This window comes from Punctularia strigosozonata, assembly GCF_000264995.1.
Source record: "Punctularia strigosozonata HHB-11173 SS5 unplaced genomic scaffold PUNSTscaffold_1, whole genome shotgun sequence".
NCBI classification, from domain to species: Eukaryota; Fungi; Basidiomycota; class Agaricomycetes; order Corticiales; family Punctulariaceae; genus Punctularia; species Punctularia strigosozonata.
In genome coordinates this window covers 2,864,629-2,888,235 of record NW_006767433.1, presented here as the reverse complement: position 1 = coordinate 2,888,235, position 23,607 = coordinate 2,864,629, and the positions used below count along the sequence as shown (strand labels likewise).

The window sequence follows — 23,607 nt, the reverse complement described above, 5'->3', positions numbered from 1 at the left end:
CACTCAAAACACGATGTCCCAGAAAGGAAACCACCCGGGCGTGTGACCTCGACGCGTCCCGTCCGCCTTCACCGTCACACGCGTCGCGTCCACACACCCGGCCCTCTTTGTCCTCCTCCCGCCCATGTCCGCCAAACAGTCCGCCGCCCCGACTCGCTCTGCTATCACCCTCAAGGGCTCTACCAGCATCGTCACCGAGTTCTTCAAATATGCCGTGAACACGTCCGTTCAGCAACAAACGTGCTCGATCCCGGCCAAGTCACTGAGCTCTTGCTCAGGATTCTCTTCCAGAGAGGCGTCTATCCGGAAGATGACTTTCACATGGTCAAGAAGTACGGCCAGACTGTGCTCGTCACGCAGGATCTAGCATTGGAAAACTATCTAGACAAGTGCGTGGTTGTTCGTGACGGGAAATCATCAGGCTTGACGCATCTGCCAAGGATCCTGAAGCAAGTGAGCAGTGAGTGCTATGGATTCTCATCGTTGCGGTTCTGGGCGCCACGGAGGTCGCTGAATCTCGTGCAGAATGGCTGCTTAGCGGATCAGTGACGCAGCTGGTCCTTGCCATCATCTCCAAAGACACTCGAACTCCGCTCGAACGCTGGGTGTTTGATGTTCATCTTCAGGAGCCGCCCGCGGACGCGAGCGAGCCGCAAGTGTCTCTTCATCCGTCCGCGCGTGGCCGGCGACTGACGGCGGTCAACAGCGCGCAGCCAAAGCCCGAGTCTGAGATCCAGGCGGAAATCCGGTACATCCTGAAGCAGATCGTGTCGACGGTCACGTTTCTGCCCATCATCGAGGAGCCCACGGTGTTCAATATCCTCGCATACACGAACGAGTCTGCGGACGTTCCGGCGGACGAATGGGTGGACACGGACCCGCTGGCGATCGAGGCGAGCAAGAGCCAGCAGGTGAAGCTGCGGAGTTTCAGCACGGACGTGCATCGGATCGAGGCCATGGTCGCGTACCGCTACGAGGGGTGAACGGAGGCGTCAGATCGGCGGACGTCCGCGTGTGGCGGACTGTATCAGTTCTCGGTGTTGATTTCTCTCGATAGTCGTGCGCGGGGGAGAGTATGTACTGGCACAGCTCTGACTGATGGGAGTCTGCGGAGTGAATGATGATCATGCCGGGGGGAGATGCATGGAACAGGCGTGGAACGTTCTGCACTGTCGGAGGTGCCCAGGGGAGAGGTAGCCAATCCATGCCGCGCGGTGTGTCCCAGGGCGCGGGCACGGCGGTGATGGCGGAGAGACGTTGCCAGGGTGGCCACCCGGAATAGAACACTCAACGGCCATCACCCGCCCCGCCCAGGTCGTCCTTTATACCTCTCCCCCCTTCTCTCTTCTGTCCTGCTCGTCGGCCGGTTCGACTACACTCCTTTGTCCTGTATCCCGCAATCTTAGCGCTTCACTAATCAGCACTAGTCGCGATGGGCGAAAGCTGGTTCCAGAGAGAGTTCCTCACCGGGCGGAGGCTCGCCTTCAACGTCGTCTTCTACGGCATCCATTTCGCCCTCTTCGGTTACGGTTGGCACAGTCAGGTATCTCCTCCGCACCCTCTCTCTCGTACTCGTACTCACCGTCCGCCAGGCCGTCAACTCCAAGCTCGCCGGCCTCAACACCCTCCAGTGGTCGGTCTGGTCCTCCCGTGGTGCCGGTCTCGTCCTGGCCTTCGACGGTGGCATGATCCTTGTTCCCATGCTCCGCAACATCATCCGCGTCGTCCGGCCCAGGCTCACATGGCTGTTCCCCGCCGACGAAAACATCTGGTTCCACCGACAGGTCGCCTACTCGATGGCCTTCTGGGCCATGGTCCACACCACCGCTCACTACGTCAACTTCATCAGCGTGGAGGAGAGGCGTAAGTAGAGTGCATGCCCGTGAACGCTTCACGATCTGAAACCCTCATTCCATCAGAAATCCGCAAGCAATCCGCCGTCGATATCCACTACCATCAGGCGGGAGGCATCACGGGCCATTTCATGCTGCTCATCATGGTTCTCATGTACAGCACCGCCCACAACAAGATTCGCGCCCAATGCTTCGAGGCTTTCTGGTACACTCATCATCTTGCCTTCTTCTTCATGATCGGTCTGTACGCGCACGCTACCGGTTGCTTCGTCCGCGACTCTGTCGACCCCGACTACATCCCGTCCTTCCCTTTCTACTCGACGGAGCACTGCTTGGGCTACGAAAGCTGGAGGGCCACGATCTGGCCGGGTATCATCTACTTCGGTGAACGTGTGTGGAGGGAAATCCGGGCCCGGAGGGCGACTCGCTTGTCCAAGGTGTTGGTTCACCCCAGCGGTGCTATGGAGCTTCGCATCATCAAGCCGAGCTTCAAGTATGTCGCCGGACAGTGGTTGTTCATCCAGGTGCCTTCCGTTTCCAAGTGGCAATGGCACCCCGTAAGTTCTCCGGCGTCTTCGTGTTCTGCCTTTTTTAACCGTACGCGCAGTTCACTATCACCTCCGCTCCTGAGGACCCTTACGTCTCGGTGCACATCCGTCAAGTCGGTGACTGGACTCGTGGTTTGGGAGAAATCATTGGCGCCGGCCCTAACGTCGTGGCGTCGCTCACCCAGGCTGCGATGAAGGGACAGGAGAAGGACGAAAAGCTTACCATGATGGGCGCTACACGTGGCGACTTCGTCGAGATTGACTCTGGTCGATCCCTTCCGGTGGTTCGCATCGACGGTCCCTACGGTGCACCTGCCGAAGACGTGTTCAACGTCGAGGTCGCTGTCCTCATCGGCGCCGGCATCGGTATGTACCGTGTTTTCGTTTATTCGTTTGTTGATTCTTCTTCATGCTCATCTATTTCTCCCCAGGTGTTACTCCATTCGCCTCCATTTTGAAGCACATCTGGTACAGGCAGAAGCGGGGCAACGTCGGCTCACTCCGTCGTGTCGAGTTCTTCTGGGTTTGCCGCGACGCTCCGTCGTTCGGTTGGTTCCAGAGCTTGTTGCAAGAGGTTGAAGCCGCCCAGGCAGACCCGAACTTCCTTCGCATCAACATCTATCTCACCCAGAAGATTGGCGACGACATGCTGTGGAACATCGCCGTTAACGATGCCGGCGCAGAATACGACCCTCTCACCCTTCTCCGTACCCGGACGATGTTCGGACGCCCCGATTGGAAGAGCATCTACGGCCGCATGAAGCAAGCCATCGAGGGTGGTCAGTACATCGCCGGCAGCAACTCGCAGCTCCGGACCACCGTCGGTGTAAGTACTTCGCTTGCCATACGTCGAAGCGCGGCAGCCTAATTACGTCCCTCAGACATACTTCTGCGGTCCCAGTGTACTGGCGAAGGCGATCAAGGAGGCTACTGTTCAGCACACCTCCTCCCAAGTCAACTTTACGTTCGCCAAGGTGTGTTATGTCAGAGCCGCCTTTGACCAGCTTCTGACGGAATTGTCTTCCAGGAACACTTCTGATCGACCCCGCCAATCGTTGGATGCTGTCATATGTCGCGCCTCAGAGCCTGCTATGAGACGTTGACAGGAATGCTGGTTGTGATGGATGCAACAATTTACAGTGGCTTTGCCTCAACTGGTCATTGTGCAACCCTTCAACCCTTTTATTTATAATTTGATACACGCCTCGGCTGCTTCCCTGTATTACTTGATGAATGCTATCTGAATGCCAGCCGCAGTGCAGGTGAAATGATTAATGATCGTTTGGTATGCGTGCTGCCTGGCGCGATCACGTGGAGTGTGACTGTGAGTCGCGTATAGGGGGTTTCCTGGGGCTCCTCTTCACGCATCGTAAACACCATTGAACGAGCATGGAGAAGGCGCACCAAGTTCTTCATGATATCTTTGGGCACAGCAGCTTCAGACTGGCCCAGGAGTTGGCAAGCATCGTCATTCTGCTCACACATTTCAGTATTAAGTCCGCAACGCGTCTCCACCTTAGGTCGTCCACCGACTTCTCGTTGATAACGACAATGCCCTTGTTCTTTTTCCGACTGGTGGTGCGCTCAAGGACCATAAGTCCCCTCTTACCCTCTGATAACCTCATATCAGGCGGCAAAAGCTTGACGTACCAAGTACCTGCATTGTGCCTGGACGTTCGTGATTCATGCGCGTCGCATCATTAACCATATTTACCATACGCGGCCCCAGGGACTCACTCTGGTGATCTCGCCCTTGATCGCACTCATGAAGGATCAGGTCGACTATCTGGTCGGGCTGGGTGTCAAGGCTGCGAGTTTAGATAGTAGCTTGACGGGAGATCGAGCTGCCTGGGTCAAGCAAGAGGTAATGTCCGGACAGATGAAAATCCTGTATGTTGCCCCGGAAAGGTGAGCATCGTGCTCTACGTCGGTCTTCTCGTTTATCAAAGCAAGGATAGGCTCAATAACGAAGGCTTCGTGGCCATGATGAGCCGAGTTAAAATATCATTGCTTGCTGTTGACGAGTCTCATTGCATCTCTCAAGTTTGCAAATCATCTTTCTACTCGGTCTGCCCTTTGCTGAATGTCGTCCAGTGGGGTGCAAGCTTCCGCCCAGAATATCTCAAGGTCGCGCGCTTTGCTGAGGAAATGGATGTTGAAAGAGTCCTTTGTCTTACGGCAACAGCTACACAGAATGGTGTGGTGCTTCCTCCCTCTTACTATGCATCATTGACACGCTATTACCAGTATGCAACGATATTTGTCGTCAGTTCTTGATAGATCCGACGGACGGTAGGATAATATCCGTTTGATTGCTTGTCTTGAAGTTGCTGAAACCGTTCTAGGCGTAATTAGGAGTCCAATGTTTCGACCGAAGTGAGTTGTGTGATGTTCTTCGCCCGTCATTGAGCTCAACAGAACTTTCTAGCCTGCAATTTCGGGTGCAAGTTGCCGCAGATTTGAACGAAAAAGTGGCCAAGATCGTCCCAATGCTCGAGGCGAGGACAGGACCGGCAATCATATATGTCACACTTCAACGACATGCTACCGAGGTCATTTCATTCTCACGACAGTCTAGTAATATGCCTAACACAATACAGGTTGCGGACAAACTCAGGGTTCATGGATTGCAGCCTCTAGTTTATCACGCAGGCCTGGCATCTGAAGAACGGCGAAGAGTTCAAGAAGAATTCATGGACTCTGATGATGCAGTCGTCTGCGCGACGATCGCTTTCGGTATGGGAATCGACAAGGCTAATATTCGTCAGGTAAGACTTACCAAGCTCGAATATGCTGGACTGTTACTTACCTCGCCAAGGTTATCCACCTGTATATGCCGAAAACTATCGAGGGTTACAGCCAAGAAGTCGGAAGGTGCGTGCACATCTGATTGTGATGGGATCGGAATAATTGACACGATACCGCAGAGCTGGTCGTGACGGACTACGATCGACTTGCTTGATGATTCTCTCAGCCCCAGATATTCCCATTTTGGAGGGATTCTGCCGAGGAGACACTTGTTCAAAGAAAGACCTCCAGCGCTGGCTAGAAGAAGTTGCTTCCAAGGTTCCAGACGTCGACGGGACCATTTTCTTCAACTTGTATACCCAAGCCAAAGAGTGTGTACTAGCCGTAACCTGCATTGTTCGTGCCGTCCCCGCTCATCCACTTATGAAGTTATGACATACGGGTAAGGCATTGATCACCACAGCTAATCTTGACTCAAACTATCCAGAGTAATGTCTTAGGTCTCTCGTATGCGTCCTTGGAGCTTGACTACGGGTTCATCCGGGCTGTCACTCCCTTCTATGCTGTTTACGACATCACCCTTCGAGGCGGCGACTTCAATAAAGTCTTGTTGGACAATTCTGCTGCTGCGAAGGCGGTACGTGGTGCATGGGTTGCGAAAGCGGGCGGTTACCAGGTGCGGATGCACATGTGCATAAAAGCATACAAAATCAGCGTACTGACAGTATGACGTAGATTGATATGGTCAACGCTGCCGCTACGTCTGGAATCGACCGAGGAGTGATGGCGAAGCTTATCAATACTTGGGAACTAGACGGCCTGGTAACTGTGAAGGCATCCCAAGTCAGAAACGTGAGCACGACTTAGCATTCTACCGCGGTTTTGCTGATCCTTCGTCACAAGCGCTACGCTGTGCTGAAGCCGCTCCCGAAGAATGCGGCTGAGGTAGAAAGGCTTGCAAGCGAAATGCATGCCAAGATGGTTGATCGAGAGGAAGAAGCTATAAAAAAGCTTCGCCAAGTCATCGAAGTAGCCACAGCGGAAGAATGCAAGTTATCCGTTATTCCAGCGGCTGACTTAGCAGACACTCAACCTATTTTAGGTCTAGCGTACGCTATCGCCGAGTATTTCGGTGACGCCGCGGCCGTCCCCGAAGGGCTATGCGGGATGTGCACTTTCTGTACGACCGGAGAGAGCGTTACATTCGATTCAGTCGCGAAGACAAAAACGGATCCGAAGAAGGTAAAAGCGGTTTTGGAGGCATGTCCCGACAGGGATGATCCACGGTGCGCATCTTCCTCGAGATGCCAGACTATGAATAACGTTTTCGTCCAGAATGCTCGCACGTATGGCCTTCGGGATAACGAGCCCAAGGTTAGCATACCAGAAGCTCTCCACGGGCCATCCGCTCTTTGGTTGCATGGATGACGTCGACTTCAATTCGCTGGTAACCGCGTTCGAGAAGGAATGCGCTGCGGCACAATATGTCAGAATATCAGGCACGGGGGCACACTCCACAGGAGTCAAGAGACCATACTCTCAAGCCAGTCGTGGCGACTCAAACAACGTGCATGTGGTTTATGATCGCAGCACAAGTTCCCGGAGTTATAACCGTGGCAGAGGCTACAATCGTGGCGGAAACACGTCCAAGCGTGGCCGTCGTTACTGAACAATCCGATCGGGCGAACTGGCTTATGTCGTATTATTATTTTCTGATATTTTCCTCCCATGAACGTTGCATTGCTGTCGCCAAGTCCTTGAATCGTAGTAGAGTACGCACCGACTTTCGCTCAGAGCTTCACATTGAGTCGGGAATGAATCGGCAACCATGCCCCTCAAGCACTCCAAACACAAAAGATTGTTTAGCTGCCACTACTGTAGGTAGATGTATGGATCGCGAGGTCAAGAAGCCATGAGGGACACACAGACCCTGGAGGTGTCGGTTATGGCACAGACTAGTCTAATAGTATCCGGTATCGGTCAACGCCACAATCGCCATCCTTCGAACGGCAGATAACCCGTGAATGACTATGCGAGCCCTGCATCCTGCATGGCCTGTGTCGAATGGTCAGCCGACAGAAGTCCGTCTCAGAGAAGACATCATCACCTTGAGCATCGCGTGGCCAATCTTAGCCGGACTGTCAGTGACAATAGCACCAGCCTTCTGCAACGCAGCGACTTTATCGGAGGCGGCACCTAAGACCAAAATCATATGTCTTAAAAATTGTTTGGCCAGCTAAACCACTCACCCTTGCCACCGGAAATAATAGCACCAGCATGACCCATACGACGTCCCGGTGGGGCAGTACGGCCAGCAATGAATCCGACGACGGGTTTCGGCTTAGCGCGTGTCTTATTGTATTTTTCCAAATACTCAGCCGCCTCCTCCTCCATAGATCCACCGATTTCACCAATCATGACGATACCTGGCCAATGAGTCAGCCCGGTTCCCGAAGCCCTTGAGCGCAACATACCCTGGGTCGCTTCATCTTCAAGGAACAACTTGATCACATCCACATGTTTTGTGCCAGGGAATGGGTCACCGCCGATACCAACGCAAAGCGTCTGGCCAAGACCGACGTCCGTCGTTTGAGCCACAGCTTCGTATGTCAAAGTTCCAGAACGAGAAACGATGCCTGTACAAAAGAATTCCCTGAGTCCAATGGTACCCGTAGTGAACGTGAGACAGACCGATTTTGCCAGGTTTATGAATATGGCCGGGCATGATGCCCATCTTACAGCCAAGGGGGTTGATGACACCGGGGCAATTAGGACCGACCATGCGAGATTTCGACTGGCTGTTGAGAGCTTGAGCGACCTAAAAGGCTTGAGTTGCATCTTACATGTGCGACCCAAATGGCTAACCTTTATCTCGTCGGCTTGCGGGATGCCTTCGGTGATACAGACAATCAAGCCAATTTCATTCTCGATGGCCTCAAGAATAGCGTCTGCTGCGAACGGAGGTGGCACGTATAGAACAGTAGCATCAGGCTTGGTCTCCTTGACAGCCTAGAGAACCGGTGTTTGCACAAAATCATCGTCAAGGGAATCCACCGCACCTCCTTGACGGAGCCGAAGACCGGGAGACCAAGATGAGTCTGACCAGCTTTGCTGGGAGAAACTCCGCCGACCATCTTGGTACCATATGCTAATGCCTCCCTGACGTGGAAAGTGCCCTGCCCGCAGTGAGCAGAGAATAGTTAGTCAAGTCGGTACACGTACGGTCTTCCCCGTGAAGCCTTGGCATAAAACTTTGGTATCTTTGTTCACGTAGAGATTTTTGATGGTGTCTTCGTAACTCCTACGCGCGGCGGATTGGGAGAACGTCCTGCGTCCCACTGACGAGGAGACCGCAATGCTTGCTCAGTGCAGGCTCGGAAGCGAAAAGGTGCGTGATACACGTACAATTGCTCGTAAACAACTTCCCGGTACGAGCGATCGTGACCATGATTGCGTCTCGGTGATCTGAACACGAAGGAGAGAGGATACGCGAGTAATGAGGCGGGCGGAGGCAAGCGGTCTGAAGCGGGTGGCCGAAGCGGTGTTCGAAGCGGGTGGCCGAGCGGTCTGAAGCGGGTGACCGAGCGGTCGTAGAACACCTCGGTTCAGCCCGGCTGCGGGACCGGGTCACGATAGTCCGAACTAGCCCCACTACTACACACAATGCTTCTACGGTACACTTTTGATTCATACGATAATTTCGGTGCGAATGAGCTTCATTCCAACGGGCCTGTGCGACGCCTGTCCCGCGCCTTACGGGATGCCCTATGGAGGGCATGCACGCAGTACTTGACCTTGTCTACCTGCCGCGTTGTTACCGCGCTAAGAAACCAGTCAGCCTCGATGCCATGCAAGTCTGCCCGTGATATTCACCTCGTTATGTCAGCCAGGAACTGACTCTTAGCTTGGTTTGGCGCATTGGAGGTCGGAAGCTGCTGTAGCACAGGAGGCAGCCACACAAGTAGTTGGCTAGACCAGAGAGAGGCCAAGACCCGCATGATTGTGACAACCTTGTGCACAGTATCTTCGGGGAACTGACCCACGAGGCCCGCTAGTATGTAACCTGTGAATTCGAAACCTTCCTTTTGCATGACATCCCGGATGGCAGCCGCATATACGGGGAACTGCGGTGGAGGAATGGTGTTCTCCGGGGGTAAGAGACATTCATGCGTTAGGATCGCGCTAAGAAGATCCAGGGATGCGAATATGATGTCGGAGTGTACCAAGGTAAGTGCCGCCGTTGTAGCACGGAATGCCAGGGGGAATGCAGAAGAGTCGAAAAACACGTCGGGAGTATATTCGACCATCTGGAGGAGCATCTGCACGTAGTCCTCAAGCACTGTCTTACAGTGAGCGACAAGGCGGGAGTGCGCCTGCATAAGCAGTAAACCTCACCATCCGGTATATCACCTGGCGACTTCTCTTGCAATAAGGTTACCATTTTCTGCGTCGAGATTTCGTATGCGGTCTTGAAGGCGTTGCGCAAGACGGGGTCTTCCTCGCTTCCAAAACGGCCCATTACCTTTCCGCTAACCCATAGATAGCCTGGGTAGCCAGTTGCAGCGAAGCACGATGCCATCCTTGATAAGACTGCGGCTGCTACCGGAAGGGCGGAAGCACCGAATAGGCTGAGGCCATGGCGAAGAACACGGGTCGTCCGTTCGGAGAGCACAAAGCTGGTTCCATATTTCGCCAGGAAAGCGTCGAAAACCGCCCAGGCCTCGGCGCAAGTGCCTTTACACGCATTGGGTAGCTCGTCTCCGAATGTCTTCACGACATGCAACATAGCTTCCAAGTTCTCCAGCGCATCTATAATAATTCAGAACTGTGATGTCGAACTTGAAGGCGTCAGACTTACTGTCAATTGCCCTTATTTCTTCCTTGGTTGACACCGGTCGATTGGTGACATCGTGTATTTGTACCAGGATATCCGTTGAGAAGGTTCTCAATGATTCAGCAGCCTTCTCCATCGGCATGGCGGATATGACATATGCAATAGCCTCGTAAACTTCGACCTTTTCATCTTGAGCAAGTTTGGCCCCGGAGGTTCCGACGAAGGTATGCAATTGTGGTAGAAAATCTTGAAGATGCTGCCACGGAATGAGTGCATGCACGAGTTTGTACTTATTGATGCTCACCGTCTTGCAGTCCATACAAAGGTATTTCAATGCTTGCCCCGCTGCCGCACTAACCTCCACATCGCCGTCCTCGAAGCCCGCTGAGATATACTGAAGTTGATACGGGACATAGTTGGGGTGCATATTGATCCATTCACTGTATCTGGCAATGACCAATAACGCCGCGTACCGAACCTTGGGATGCAGTGGCAGGGATGGTATCAAATCCAATATTTGCCCTACCACCTTTGCATCAGTAGGATCCACTTCCCCACCCATGGATCTCAGCGAAAAGAGGGGGGCTTCGATTTCTTGCCAGGAAAATCCCGACGGACCGCGAGCAAGCGAGGTCGTGATCATTTCATAGGCCGCAAGTAAGCATTCCTCGGAGCCAATAACAAAACAGCAGTCTTTGAGAGTGTCTCCCATGACATGCCTGAACGAGCGGAAGCTGTCGTACTCTTGTCCCGATAGCGAGGTGATGTCAGCCGGAAAGTGGAGGCGGCGTATGATCACGGCCAGAAGAGACTTGTATGCATCGACGAAGAGCGGAGAAACGGAAGGCTTCTTCCCTATACTCTGAGCCAGGCGCATCCAGAATGGAAAGGTGATTGGAACAACGTCGAGGTCGTGGTACGCTGAGCATTCCCCAATGGCTTCTACAATCGGAAAGAACGTCTCGGTGTGTTGAAGGAGAAGAAGACGATACGTTTCCCCAGCTTCCGTGAAGATGCGCGCGTAGCCTTTGACCTTTTCCGGATCGTCAGCGTGCTCCCTCAACCTAGGTCTAAGTGCGATAACGTGAGGAACAATGATTTGTATGACATCCATGTTGTCATCGATCTCTTGCGTCTCGTGGATCAACTCGCATAGGACATCGACGGCGGGGTCGAAGAGCTCGTCGGATGCCAGAGCCTCGAAGGCATATGTGAAGAGGGGGGTCTGGGCCACTTCGGACGCGCCAATTTCACCAGCGTACACCCAAGATTTGAGGCAGGAAAAGACTTGGGCTTGGACAGTGTGCGTGACACCTGGCGTGTGGTTCATGCGTTGTAAATCCAGAAAACTACAGTAACGTACGGTATTCGTACCTGGTGCATTGATGTACATTGCAAGATGTTCAAGAATTTCTTTAGCATTGCCAGTCAACAGTTGGCTGCAACGCGTCCTATAATCTTCGTCCTAATCATCGAATGAGCACCATCGCTAACGCGCATAGCTTGACAAACGTACCGTTAAAGGTATCCTGGTATTCATAGTAAGTTCCTCCGGGAATACAGTCAGAAACTGTAGCAGCGCTGGTACAGTCTCCGGGTTTCGACCATAGGCTTCGATCATGCTTTGGACTGGGTTCTCCCACGCTGGTAGCTGTAAAGCAAGGCCTGATATAGCAAGACATAACTGTACGAGAATGTTTCTCGGCCCAGAGTGATACTGTTGGAAAGCAGATACGAGTGTGTCTCTGAGGGATAAAAGATGGGCGGCGTCAACCTGTTCGAGGTCGAACGTAACCTGGCAGCGACATGGTCAGCCAGCGCCGTCTCACGAAGGTGAATGAGACGAAATTACCTTCGTCCGGAAGGTCTGAGCGGCAAACACCTTCGCTGCCATAGGTAGTTCTGTGGTTGCAAGGATGGTACTACATGTTGCCCAGGCTTCAGACTAAGGAGCATTGGAATGGCAGCAAACCAGGTGCGGGTTGTTAGACGAGATCGGGGGTGGCCAGGCGAAACAGATTTACTGAATGCTGGAAATCTTGAAGCCATGCGTTGGCTTTTGCCAAAGAGTCCTTGTCCGGGGCGCTGCTGAACACACTAAGGGCGTCTAATAGAGCTGAAATCTCTGCCATCGGAGTAGAGTCTAAGGAGTGTTGTGGCGCTGCAGTGCAGTAATCATCTGTTTACTGCGCACGCTGATTTTTGCTACCCAAGTGAATCCATTGATTAAAACGTGAGCGGACCGGATGTCAATGATACGACGGGACATAGATATACGGCTAAAGGAGCGCAAGGGACATAGTCCAAATTCCAACAAACGGGCAAGGTAAAGAAGAGATCGGACATCTGTACTAAACAATATGGTATCGGCAGGATGGTAGCGACCGTTCGCAGCATGAATCGGGGTAAGGCTCCGGAATCCGGAAAGATGTCGCAGGTGAGGATAGACCCACAAACAATACGCTTTCACCTATGTACGAAGGAAGCCCTTCTTCCGGCCCGTCTGCTCGAAGGAGGTCAGAAAGATGATGAGCAAGAGGGAATCCAGACCTACGCTGGTCTTCTCCGGAGTGAGTGGTCGTCCGCTCTCCAGACGACGTTTCTTGTCCTCAAGGTCGAGGCGCTGCTTGTCAAGAGCCTCTTTCATTTCTCTGTGACGAGCATACAGCTCCTCCTCCGACTGCTTGAGCTTCGCTTCTTTCTCCTGGACTTTCTGCTGGAAGACCATCTTCATCTCAGCCTCCATCTTCGCAAGCTTAGCCTCGTGCATGATGCGTTCCTCTTGCATCCTGGCCGCGGGACTAACGAGAATGTCAATCACTGATGAGAGAACTCGTCATTAAGTAGACATACTTGACTTCCTTAAACACACTCGAATCCTGTGCGATGCCCATGCTGAGAAGTTTTTCGGAGCGCCAGTTCTCGTACAGCACATTGTTGGTGTGTTCCCTGAGCTCTTCCATGTAGGTCCGAATGAGCATCTGACGAAGCTTCACGAAATCGCAATGATCCTCGTTGTCGACTTCAACGACACCCCATGGATAAGCCCGACCCCGGACCTCACGCCCATCCGGAGTCTTGACCAGCTTATCCGAGCCCACCACAGCGAAAGGTATTTTGCTAATGATCTCCTCCATCTCGGCGATGCTCTCCTCATCCTCATTCTCATATGCAGGAGCCTGGAAAATGTGGATGTTGTGGTACGCGATGTCAGCGAGAATCTGGTAATAATGGTCAATAACTCGGCCGGACGACAAGAGGGTTGATCACATACCCGTGCTTTGAAGTCAGCGACTTCTTCGTCCGTCATAGTGTCAGCCTTCGCGATAACTGGGATAAGATTGACTTTGTTGTGAAGTCGGCGCATGAACTCGATGTCAAGCTGTTTCAAACTGTCCTAATGCATTGAATGGTAGCTCCGTATTAGAGAGTAGGTGCTCACGAGTGACCGGTAGGCTGAATGAAATAGAGACAAGCGTGGACTCGGTTGTCGACAATCTTCTGCCTGTTGACACGGTTCTCCTGGTCAAGATAGGAGTCGAAGCGCGATTCGATGTTATCCACGATGGGTTTCCAGCTGTACTCCGGTCATGAGGGGGGCATTCTTTCGTTTGTGCACTTGAACGCATACCTCTCATCGTTGTTGACGAAGTCTCCGAAACCGGGGGTGTCCACCACAGTGAGTCGGAGGCGCACACCGTTCTCCTCAATATCTGTCGGCAGTCAAGCCGAGTTGTCGTATGATGATGTGAGCAACCCACCGGCGCTTATGCTCTCGATGGCGACAGTCTTGGGCCGTTCAGCGCTGGGTGGAAGTGGCTCTTTGGGCGGGTACAACGGTGTGTTGAAGAGGGTATTAATCAACGTAGACTTTCCTAGACCAGACTCGCCTTCGTAGCAAGATAGAATGTTAGCATCGCCTTGCCACGACGCACGTTACACGTACCGACTACCATGGCCGTGAACTGGAAGCCTTTCCTCACGCTCTTGCGATGAACTTGGTTCGGCAGGTTGGAGAATCCAACGTAGCCCATGAGTTTTTTGCGAATGATAGGCGAGAGGCCTGCACTGTGGCCTCCAGGAGTCGCGAGGGAAGGAGTGGACGCGCCGGCCGCCCCGTTGGGAGCAGGGGCCAAGTCGCCATCTTGAGTAGAAACGTATGAATCTGTCATCTGTGCAATTACTCTGAGAGGCGTGGTGAACGCAAGAGAGGGCGAGCGCGCACTTTTACGTGGTGGGCAACGACCGGCGGGAACAGGTTGGACGACGCCCGCTCTTCGTGAAGCTTGACATGTTTGGCTCTGGTGGCTGAGTCGTCAGGTCGCCCCCACTCCCTCTGATATCAGCTTCATTCACCGACCGCTGCTCGAAGAAAGGACTAACCCAGGACAACTCGTTGTCTAGCAGTGTCTCCTTGACCTTCATGGTCTCTTGCTATCCTATTCTTACTCGCCTCCTTTAGGATGGCGCATACTACATGCTGCAAACGTGCGGCGAACTATATCGTACTGCTATCCATGAAGATCGAACTCCATCGAACATCAGCCCATCCGCATCTGTCTGAAATCCAAAGTTATCAATTATCTTGCATCATAGCCTTCATATTGGAAGATTATTTTCTGCCCAGGCGCCAACTACGTCCGGCGCTCCATCGCATGAAAAGAAGCCACTTTTGACGCAAGACTCATGGGTTTAGCAATTCTGATCAAGTCCTTTGAGATGCATAGCTATAGCCTGTTCGCCGACTTGGATCCGTTCGTTTCTCGTCCATGTGATAGTCAATGAATCTGGTATCCTGCTATTGTGTGGCAAATCGATCTGTGAGTGGTCTATGTGTAGCTTTCCATACTTAATTATAACATTCGTTTCCTGTCAGGATGGACGCCCTATATATTAGGATGAATGCACCGCCTATGCCATCTTGTGTTTCTTTCTGTCCGTGTCTGAATCACCCGCCGTCGTATCGAAGGATTGTATACGGAGCTCTCAGGATACTACTATTTAGCCTTGCTACAACAACGCTGCATATTCTGGTTCGTGGCATGGACATAGCGGAAGCTGCTTCGCTACCAACGTTCTTGTTATGTTACAGACAAGATTTCAATGCGAGAATCCAAAAAATCCTTAGCATGACTCACTCCAATTATGTTGCACCTGTAACACTTAGTTGAAAGACTTGGAGTAAAATGAGCTCAGTAAGTATTCGAGCAGAGGGATATGCAGTCACCATCTGGTCTCGCATAATGACCAACGCAGTCCATATCAAACTTGCCGCGCACTATGTCGTCAAGGTCAAGTTCCGCTGTCAAGACACCTTCCTCCCCCCACAGCGGGCCTGCAAGCACTTCTCCTAATGCTGAGACAATGACTGACCCTCCCCCAATCATGATGTTTTCGGGGTCCCTTTTTGAGGGATCTCTAACAGCGTGGTCCGCAGGAAAGTCCTTTTCCTGTGAAAATTGGCAAGCTGAGAGGACAAAACACCGTCCTTCCAACGCGATATGAACCATCGTGTGCTGCCACTGTGGCCTCGCATCGACAGTGGGGGCGCAATATATATGGGTCCCTCGCGAGTAGTAAAATGTGCGCACTGAGTGTTATCGACATCAATATCAGCACATGAAGAAATAGTAATGAATGTTATTTCTCTTACGTAGGGGCATGTAGTTCTCCCTACAGATCAATGTGACATTTATGCGAAGAGAGCGGTTGATTTACTTGCCAGCATATTGACGCCGTGATTTTCAACTTCTTCCACTCATTCGACGTGTCAAAATTCTTCTCTACGACTGCCAGAGTATCGGGACCCCCTTGGCCCCAGATGACTCGCTCCATGGCTGTGGGCTGTAGTTTCCTGTGCTTTGCCACAAAACCATCTTTGGGGTCGATGAAGACGACTGTGCAGTATAGGGTCCCTCCATCGCGCTCGATAACCCCGATCACGAGGAAAATATCGACCTCCGCACTGATGCTTTCAATTTTCGATATTGTGGGCCCAGGGATGTCTACCGCAGCATTGTGATAGCGAACAAACTCGTCTCGCCCAGCATCGGAACGCTCCCCCACGACGACACCAAACGTGCTCATCTTCGGGTATCCGCCGACACTGGTAGCAAGAGATACGGATCAGCAGATTCTAAAATTAGATACAGAGAGCGAAACCATGGGCGCTTCCCATAACGGTGGTCGTTCTTTAATAATGTTAGCACTTACAATGCTTCAGGGAAAACGGCCAGCTGGGAGCCGTCGCGTTCCTTGGCAATGCGAGCAAGTCGCTCAAGCTTCAGAAGTGTTTCATCAAGGTGAAAGCTTGCTGTGCAGGTCTGCACGACGGAGGCACGGAGAACGTTGGGCATGACCGTATGGAACGAGTTGGTCGGTGAGTAATGATCTGCCTGGTATGTTGATTACTACTGTCATCTGACCTCGAAGAGTACTCATCTGCAAATCGGACCCGTCTAACGTTTATCACACGTGGGTAACTACGATGGAACTCAACACGCGCTCACTCCAGCTTAGACCCTGCGTGCTGGCACCAGACGGGTGGACCCTCTGGACAGGCGAACGAATTCGCAATGACGGGATAGCATGACTCGCAAGTATGGATAGCATACAACACATAGATACATAGCACATATACTATGGTAACAATCTAAGCAATTCCCAAAAAATGAGCGATACGGCAAAACACTTATAAGTAAATCAAAAAATGGACAACGTACATGCAATCATTCAAACACTACCCTTGATACATGACATCTTGTCGGCTCGACTTCGAGACCTAAGACGCTGTACGGTACACGGGTGATTTGAGAGAATCACCCGTCTTTGCGATTTGACCTTCCATGAAAGGCAATAGATGGCTCTAGAAATTTCCGGTTAAGGCAACGTCGTGAGACATAGTTACCGATAATGGTAACCCTGAGTCGCAAAGACGGGTGATTCTTCTGAGTCACCCCTGTACCGTACAGCGCCTACACCGCCAATTTGGTCCCACGCCTCAGCGCACTGGGGATCCCAGCTGTGATCCAGCCAGTTGGTCAGCGTGTGGCTGCATGCCTACCACATAGCATCGCTCTGACTGATACAGCTGGACTCCAGATCTTCAATACACAGAGGACATGTGGTGTATACATGAACACCAGACCACCTCCCATGTATCAGGGACATGATAGAATTCCATCGTAGAATATATATGCTCAAGTAAAATTTGAAGTCGCTGACTTGTGCTCTCAGAAGGAGAATGATACATACATAGCTGCTAAGTTGTTGTAACTACAGCTGACTGGCATTGGGCTTTGAACTTGCAAGTGCGACTTGTCCCGTCGTCGCAACACACCATATCACGTGATATCACGTGATGGTTGGTCGAGCGTCGACGCTCACCGCTGCGGCCAAGTCCCCTTCCCTGCTTTGCCTTTCGATTTCCAGTCATGTCCTGTAGTGAAAATGGGTAAGTGAAGCGTCGATATCACTTGTGTTTTCGACGCTGAGGACGCGATCAGGCAAGTTGTGTATAGAGGTCAAGCCCTCAGATAAGATTGCCTTCATATCCTGTTGTCCCTTACTGATGATAAATCGGATCGCAGAGTGACCCATACGTCCGCGTTCTGGTCAACAACGTTACACAAGGTAGGACCGAGGTCATCAACAACAGTACGTTCTCATAATCATGTTTGTTCAGAGTCGGAAAGGAACATGGCCGAGAGCTGCTTGGCGAGCACGCGGATGGGTGTGGTCGGCGCGGTACCACCGGTGCGGGTCTTGCGCGCCTTCGACACCTTGGCGACCGCCGCGGCGCGCGTCTCCTTCGACATCGGCATGAAGGGCGCAAAGTGGCGGGCGGCCTTGACGGTATTCCGTCCATTGCCGCCCCAGTTCTTTGGGCATACGGGTAGGCCATGCGTCCTATGATGGCCTCGACCATGCTAACTACCATCCTATCCTCCATGCCGATCCCGTTGTCGGTCTGTCTCTTACGCTTCACGACCACGTCTCCCCGGGCGTCAGCTCCTTCGCGATCCCCAGCAGCTTGCTCTGGCTAACGACCGCCTCGTGGAAGTACACAGCCCGGTTCTTCGTCTCTTCCAGATGCTGCAGCACCGCGACCACCCCGCGGCCGATCGTCGGGAGCGTCGTCGCGCTGAACTCCTGATGCCCGCCGTCGTAGGTCTCCACCTTGCGCTCCATCAGCGAGCCGAGCAGGAACCCGGCGTACAGGCCCCAGTCGAGGAACGGTCCGGTGCTGACGATCGTGTACGTGAGGCTCGACTCCCGCCGCAGCTGCGCTCGAAGATGAACCCACTGCCGTAGCGCTGGAGGATGACCTGCCGCCTTGCCGCTGCTCTCGAAGATGACCCGTCGGCCGTGCTCGAAGACACCCCGCTGGCAGTGTTCAAAGACACCTTGCTTGCCGTGCTCGCAGATGCCCCACAGCTGTGTTCTAAGACAGCCCCTGCTGTGCTCAAAGGCACGCTCTCGTTGTTGCCAAAGAATTCCCTGCCCCCGTGCTTTGCCGATACCACTCGCTGTAGCACTCGAAATTGCCTCGTCTCAACCCCCAACCTCAAAGCCACCCACCTCCCATGCCTGAAGCCGGCTGTCTCCTGCCCTCGAATTTGTCTCCTGCCCCTGAAGTTGGCTGTGTGTACTACAGTAGTGATGATAGTATACTCCTGTATTTAGCATGATAAATGATATGACAATTTCTGTATATCACTAGTGGTGAGGAGCAGTATCATTGAATAAGGGGTGGATCCCGGATACCTGCCTATATGAGTCACAGCTGGTGACAAGCTGTAGGCTCACATCCCTGCCAGTTGTAATGGCACCACCCTGAGGGGATTGGACAGTAACTCTGGGAATCAGCTGGACAAAGGATGACCCCCATCCGGGAACGGCGGCTATCCCCCATGTCACGCTCAGCTGGCCACCACGTGAGGCCAAAATGGCAGTGTAATAGACCTTGCCGGTGAAGGTGGACCGTTACGGCTGTCAGGATTGAAGCTGAGGCGAAAGACGAAGACGGGCAAACACACCGTCCGACGGAGCACGGAAGGCTGTTTTATAGGCCACAGTAGTGAACACTGCAAAAGAACGTCACATGCTCAGGAGCGACGTAGGGGGGAAACCTCGTCAAAGCTCGGAACTATATACAGGCGTATGCATCATTTCAGCTGGTGGTAAAGAGACATCTGCGATGGCTTGAAGTATAGGAGTATTTTCGTCGCGAGTTATCACGATTACTTATGATTCTGCACTGCTGCTCCCAACACCACGTATACCAAAAAAGTTCTCAGATCGGCGTCCGCGAATGGGATGCTGAAATGTGGTTTGTTGGGTACGTTCGTCGGGATTTTCCTTTTATCGGCACAGCTTCTCACAACTTTCATGGTCTCGACGTATTTTTCGAACGAGCGAACAAGGGGAACGGCTTCAACGGCCCGCGTTACCTGCGTCGTGGCAGATTTACTTTCACCAAGTCTGCCGCTAGAATATTATTCCTGCATGCCGACGATCGCAGTTCTGGTCTTCACTAGTGGCTAGAATATGCGTCTATCGTATGGAACAGCAATCATGCGCAAAACAAAACGGCACAGAATTAGGAAAGACCAATTCATGACGGTGGTGCAGCGACTGGACCTGCAAGTACGAGAAAATCACGGCGTGATATATATTGGACGAGAGGGAAGCCATTCATTGGGGAAGTCACGCAGCGAGGGACGACTGCGAATCGGTCCCACCCTGTGCTCGCCCTTTTTGGCCTTCCGCAATTTCATATCTAGGTGCCGCGTATCCTGCGGAATGTCTGCAACAGCTTCTGGCTCATTCTGTGATGCTTGAGGTGAGCGAAGGGGCATACAGCAACAAGCGCAATACGCACGTTTGCTTCTTCAACTAAGCGATCTAGGACGTCGCTGGCCCATTTCAGGTTCATCTCGGCCTCCGGAAAGTCCTCGCACGCAATTTTGATGTATCCTTGCTCACGCCCTTCCTCGGAGTCCCCAATGCCAGAATCGCGTGGAGGTTCTGGAGACCATCGTACGCCGGCAATGAGTTTCGCCTTGTGAATGGCATGTTCATTCCTGAGAGCTAGACGAGATAGAGGAACGACGAGAACACGCTTTGCTTTGCCCGGGTGCGCATCTTCACCATAGTCGACAGACCGAACGACGATAGGTGCTCTGTTGGATGGAGGAACAAAAGGTTTCCGAAACGCTACGGAGGTTGGCTCAGTCACGTCACGACATTTGCGGCACGAAACTAACCAACGAGCTGAGGCATCTCATGTTCGATCAGACGCATGTAGTGCAATGCTTGTCTTTGCTGCTCTAGGATCTCGTGGCCGATGGAGGAAGTGTCATTGAAAGTGTCCTCCTCGCCCTCCAGCTCTTCCTCCGTTAACTCCAAGCCGGGTATATACGGCACAGCGCCCACAGCAGGCCCTTGACGTTTGGCTGCAAGCGCTGATTGTGAGACATGGATTGCTCGTCGATACATACGCGCCGACTGTGTCCGCGCCCGGAGCGCGGCACAAAGGAAGTGCATAGTCGGTGCTGGTAAGAGACGGAGTTGCTGCACAGCCACTTACCTGCCCCTTCACAAACTCAACAGCTCTGGCCGCGGAATGGTAGTGAGTGTTCAGCCCAGTGATGCGGCATTTTGCTCAGTACAGAGCTCAGCGACTGCAACTATCTATCAAAGCGGAGCTAGAGAACTGTACCTCCTTGTGTCCAGGATTCGATGATTACGAATTCTTCTTCCAGGTGATCAGATACGTCGTAAAATGATACTTATGACACTGATCCCGGTTACCACTAGGTTAAGTGCAGTTCATGCCATGAGGTACATCCGAAATTTGTATCTGTAAACAGACTTGTGAGTGATCATATGCGCCTGCTGAACCGAAATCTTTGAGCTAATCCAACAACAGGAGCAGCACGCTGTATCAGGCAGCAAAGCTGCCACAGCCAACTTCGTATGGAGGTGCGGGATGTGCAAACGAGAACATTCAGCGAAATTCGAGCCGAATGTACCTCCCAAACCCTACGATGCTGAACTCAACGGGCAATTTGCTCCCATTCTCACCGTCGATTGTCGCGGTCTCGAGTTTATCGGTTTCGATCCACGCGTAAGTTACATTCGTGAATGTGCGGGCACGTAAATTTTTAGATTGCCATAGGGTGTCTGGAAATGTCAAGGAACCGAGAGCGGGACGGTGTTCCCTGAGGTGGACCTCAGCGAAGGTTACTGGAGTGATTACGATGAGAAGGCGGCATGTCGACCACCATCGAGATGTATATCAGCTCACCATACGATTGTCTAGGCACTACCTGTCAGTATTTCGGAAATCGAGACGCGTTGGACTCGGGAGTGAAAACAGAATATGCGTTGTGCACAAGCGGTTGATGCACCGATGCCGATGTACTACAGACAGTGACCTTGGCGACTTAATGATCCCATGCACATGATTCATGGGATTTGTGGTATCCGTTCAAAGTATCACTATTAGGTGACGGCCGTGATGATGAATGATATGCATGTATGCATCTCGACGCCCTTGATGACGCTATCACATTCTGCGGTATTGGTGTACGTACACGCCTAATTGATGTCCAAACCCTCGCTAGTTTTCCATCGTGACATTAACCCATTAGACGGAATGGCGAAAGGATCCATAGCCTTCCTCGCTGCCTCCGCACCGGCAACAGGAAGCAATTTAGGGTCGAGCAAACCGAGCTACGTAGAGTTCAGCAACGCACTACACATAGTACGCAGAGCCAAGTACCTGCACTAAAACAGAAGCTGACACAAGCATTGGTGATTCCGTTTCTCCTCAATGAAGAATTATATCTCACCTTGATCCCAGTATCTGCAGATTACACGATTTTGTTCCAGAGTTACTTATCTCAAAGCACTTCGAATATGTTTTCTGACTTACATATGCTTTAAAATCCCGCGTACGAGACGATGCATGTGAGCTCGAATCATGTTGTTGAAGTTTTCAGACGCACTCGAAGGTCAACTTGTCTCCACGAAACGCCACTACTCCGACGAGCGCAATCTCAAGCGGCCTCCCTGTCGGAGGTACACCTGGCACGAGCCAATCGATCTCCGTTGTGTGCGTGCATTTGAAGATCATTTCATCGATGAGCCTGTCCGAGCCGACTGAAGGTGGATTCATAAATAACGCGTAGCGGTGGGAACAATGTATGACGTACCCGTGCGCGAAATCGTAAGCATCTCAGTATCCGGAGGTGTAACCTACCACCGGTTTGTGCTATGATACTCATAATGTCTAGGCAAGAGGCAATGCACACTCACTCTGACGGTAGTGAAGTGATACTAGGTAGACTTGATGAGCCTACGGTATTTGTGCCTTACTTTGCTTACCTTGTAAAAACGTGCCAGATCATCGTACCCAACACCACCGGTGAGAGTAGGTATGTGGTTCACTGTGAATGTATCAGTCACTTGTTAATGCTGCTTACAGCATAACAACCGTAGGGCGTTTGAACCTAATCATGATATGCTGTTCGGTTGTCCGGATTAACGTAAACACTTTGGCTCACGCACCATAGTAGCCATTGTCTCTGCAATCATGAAAAGCGTAATTGGTGATGCACAAGTCCGTCAAACTAGTTTCGACCTACTTGGTGCATCCCGCTCAACAAATTCCTGGAACAATGTTTCGGACGTATGATCAAGCTTTACAAGACGTCAAGCACATACGAAGTACGTGTGGTTCTCCCACAGCTACATAGAATGAAACATGAATATACCATGAAGTCGAGACATTCATCAACACCAACCTTCTCAAGATCAAAATGCGGACCTAGTTCGCGTCTCAGAAGTCTCAGGGTCCTCGTGTACGCAACTCCAGTAGCCGAGCGTATATATGGGTCAACTGTGGATGCCTCGCTTTTGTTGACTAACGACGGAGGCTGCATCGAAAATGGGAACGGGGGACTTGTTGGCACGGAAGGGTAGGTATAAACATCAATGATCGGGAAACCCGCCGAATTGCATCCACGAGTCCCTAGGAGAAACTTTAAGGCTTCAAGGAGTGAGCGTTGTTCTTCCGCAAGATGTACTAAGATGCTGTGCACGCCCTCAGCGATCGGCGTGGTCAGCAAATAACGAATCTCACGAATTTGAATTAACCCTGAACATCAGTTCTTCCGGGTTCTCCACCAATGGACAGTAGTGCACGCAGGCTCGCAAGGTGTAACTACGGTCGCGTACGAAGGTCGACAGCCCTGCGATGGTCGCAACAGTAGCGCCATAAGTAATCAAAACCCAGGGGCTGGTGGTATCCACATCGTTCCAGGCAGCAGCTCCTCCATCGTCAACATTTCCGTTGGGTCCAACCACTAAGTGCAAGACGTTATACCCTTCCTCTGCGTACTACGCGCCATTCAGACTTTGAATGCCATGCAAAGTCGGACCGGCAACACACCTGCTTACACCATCCGAACTGCTCTGATGGTAAACACAGAACCAGGGTCCGTGGGCTCGTAACAGATGACACTACGTTTGGGAACAAGCGAGACATGGTCCGGTGGACGAGCGATACTCGAAGATATCAAGAAACCGGCTCTGGTGATTACATGAGAACGATGAA

General features: G+C 52.1%; 9 protein-coding genes across 9 annotated transcripts; 4 read left to right on the top strand and 5 right to left on the bottom strand.

Moving 5' to 3' along the window:
* Positions 1 to 124: 124 nt before the first annotated feature.
* On the top strand, positions 125 to 983 carry PUNSTDRAFT_95731 (spindle assembly checkpoint protein; the record flags this gene model as incomplete). Its single annotated transcript, XM_007378988.1, has 5 exons — positions 125 to 222; positions 279 to 389; positions 441 to 460; positions 526 to 652; positions 707 to 983. The coding sequence occupies 5 exons, from the start codon at positions 125 to 127 to the stop codon at positions 981 to 983; spliced, it is 633 nt and encodes a 210-aa protein (XP_007379050.1).
* A 449-nt stretch (positions 984 to 1,432) lies between these two features.
* On the top strand, positions 1,433 to 3,440 carry PUNSTDRAFT_129770 (NADPH oxidase; the record flags this gene model as incomplete). The annotated part of the gene is made up of 7 exons (XM_007378987.1): positions 1,433 to 1,543; positions 1,593 to 1,863; positions 1,920 to 2,410; positions 2,461 to 2,767; positions 2,833 to 3,227; positions 3,283 to 3,375; positions 3,429 to 3,440. The coding sequence occupies 7 exons, from the start codon at positions 1,433 to 1,435 to the stop codon at positions 3,438 to 3,440; spliced, it is 1,680 nt and encodes a 559-aa protein (XP_007379049.1).
* A 350-nt stretch (positions 3,441 to 3,790) lies between these two features.
* On the top strand, positions 3,791 to 8,743 carry PUNSTDRAFT_110263 (ATP-dependent DNA helicase; the record flags this gene model as incomplete). The annotated part of the gene is made up of 18 exons (XM_007378986.1): positions 3,791 to 3,859; positions 3,922 to 3,979; positions 4,032 to 4,075; positions 4,131 to 4,309; positions 4,360 to 4,444; positions 4,496 to 4,598; positions 4,649 to 4,693; positions 4,747 to 4,777; positions 4,830 to 4,953; positions 5,002 to 5,169; positions 5,220 to 5,275; positions 5,329 to 5,524; positions 5,637 to 5,825; positions 5,885 to 6,001; positions 6,071 to 6,197; positions 6,252 to 6,435; positions 6,485 to 6,635; positions 8,627 to 8,743. 18 exons carry the CDS (start codon positions 3,791 to 3,793, stop codon positions 8,741 to 8,743), a joined length of 2,043 nt encoding a protein of 680 aa, XP_007379048.1.
* Positions 8,744 to 8,865: 122 nt separating this feature from the next.
* PUNSTDRAFT_110261 (ARM repeat-containing protein) lies at positions 8,866 to 12,115 on the bottom strand (the record flags this gene model as incomplete). Its single annotated transcript, XM_007378985.1, has 9 exons — positions 8,866 to 8,971; positions 9,023 to 9,488; positions 9,545 to 9,958; positions 10,008 to 10,239; positions 10,288 to 11,297; positions 11,358 to 11,448; positions 11,500 to 11,778; positions 11,836 to 11,928; positions 12,008 to 12,115. 9 exons carry the CDS (start codon positions 12,113 to 12,115, stop codon positions 8,866 to 8,868), a joined length of 2,799 nt encoding a protein of 932 aa, XP_007379047.1.
* Positions 12,116 to 12,453: 338 nt separating this feature from the next.
* Positions 12,454 to 14,155, bottom strand: PUNSTDRAFT_110260 (Septin; the record flags this gene model as incomplete). Its single annotated transcript, XM_007378984.1, has 8 exons — positions 12,454 to 12,486; positions 12,538 to 12,784; positions 12,837 to 13,204; positions 13,258 to 13,375; positions 13,426 to 13,560; positions 13,615 to 13,696; positions 13,745 to 13,873; positions 13,930 to 14,155. 8 exons carry the CDS (start codon positions 14,153 to 14,155, stop codon positions 12,454 to 12,456), a joined length of 1,338 nt encoding a protein of 445 aa, XP_007379046.1.
* A 1,020-nt stretch (positions 14,156 to 15,175) lies between these two features.
* Positions 15,176 to 16,339, bottom strand: PUNSTDRAFT_56713 (carbon-nitrogen hydrolase; the record flags this gene model as incomplete). The annotated part of the gene is made up of 4 exons (XM_007378983.1): positions 15,176 to 15,573; positions 15,637 to 15,652; positions 15,702 to 16,089; positions 16,197 to 16,339. 4 exons carry the CDS (start codon positions 16,337 to 16,339, stop codon positions 15,176 to 15,178), a joined length of 945 nt encoding a protein of 314 aa, XP_007379045.1.
* Positions 16,340 to 19,642: 3,303 nt separating this feature from the next.
* Positions 19,643 to 20,483, bottom strand: PUNSTDRAFT_58341 (uncharacterized protein; the record flags this gene model as incomplete). The annotated part of the gene is made up of 3 exons (XM_007378982.1): positions 19,643 to 19,813; positions 19,867 to 20,201; positions 20,252 to 20,483. The coding sequence occupies 3 exons, from the start codon at positions 20,481 to 20,483 to the stop codon at positions 19,643 to 19,645; spliced, it is 738 nt and encodes a 245-aa protein (XP_007379044.1).
* Positions 20,484 to 20,583: 100 nt separating this feature from the next.
* PUNSTDRAFT_117705 (DUF866-domain-containing protein) lies at positions 20,584 to 21,360 on the top strand (the record flags this gene model as incomplete). Its single annotated transcript, XM_007378981.1, has 6 exons — positions 20,584 to 20,616; positions 20,666 to 20,749; positions 20,805 to 20,861; positions 20,917 to 21,114; positions 21,166 to 21,258; positions 21,310 to 21,360. The coding sequence occupies exons 1-6, from the start codon at positions 20,611 to 20,613 to the stop codon at positions 21,358 to 21,360; spliced, it is 489 nt and encodes a 162-aa protein (XP_007379043.1). The 5' UTR covers positions 20,584 to 20,610.
* A 154-nt stretch (positions 21,361 to 21,514) lies between these two features.
* On the bottom strand, positions 21,515 to 23,573 carry PUNSTDRAFT_123806 (uncharacterized protein). Its single transcript, XM_007378980.1, has 14 exons — positions 23,443 to 23,573; positions 23,134 to 23,390; positions 22,796 to 23,084; positions 22,716 to 22,739; positions 22,637 to 22,661; positions 22,560 to 22,576; positions 22,486 to 22,501; positions 22,377 to 22,438; positions 22,308 to 22,328; positions 22,205 to 22,247; positions 21,998 to 22,151; positions 21,842 to 21,855; positions 21,746 to 21,771; positions 21,515 to 21,722 (listed from the first exon to the last, which is right to left on the bottom strand). Exons 1-14 carry the CDS (start codon positions 23,536 to 23,538, stop codon positions 21,588 to 21,590), a joined length of 1,179 nt encoding a protein of 392 aa, XP_007379042.1. The 5' UTR covers positions 23,539 to 23,573; the 3' UTR covers positions 21,515 to 21,587.
* Positions 23,574 to 23,607: the final 34 nt, after the last annotated feature.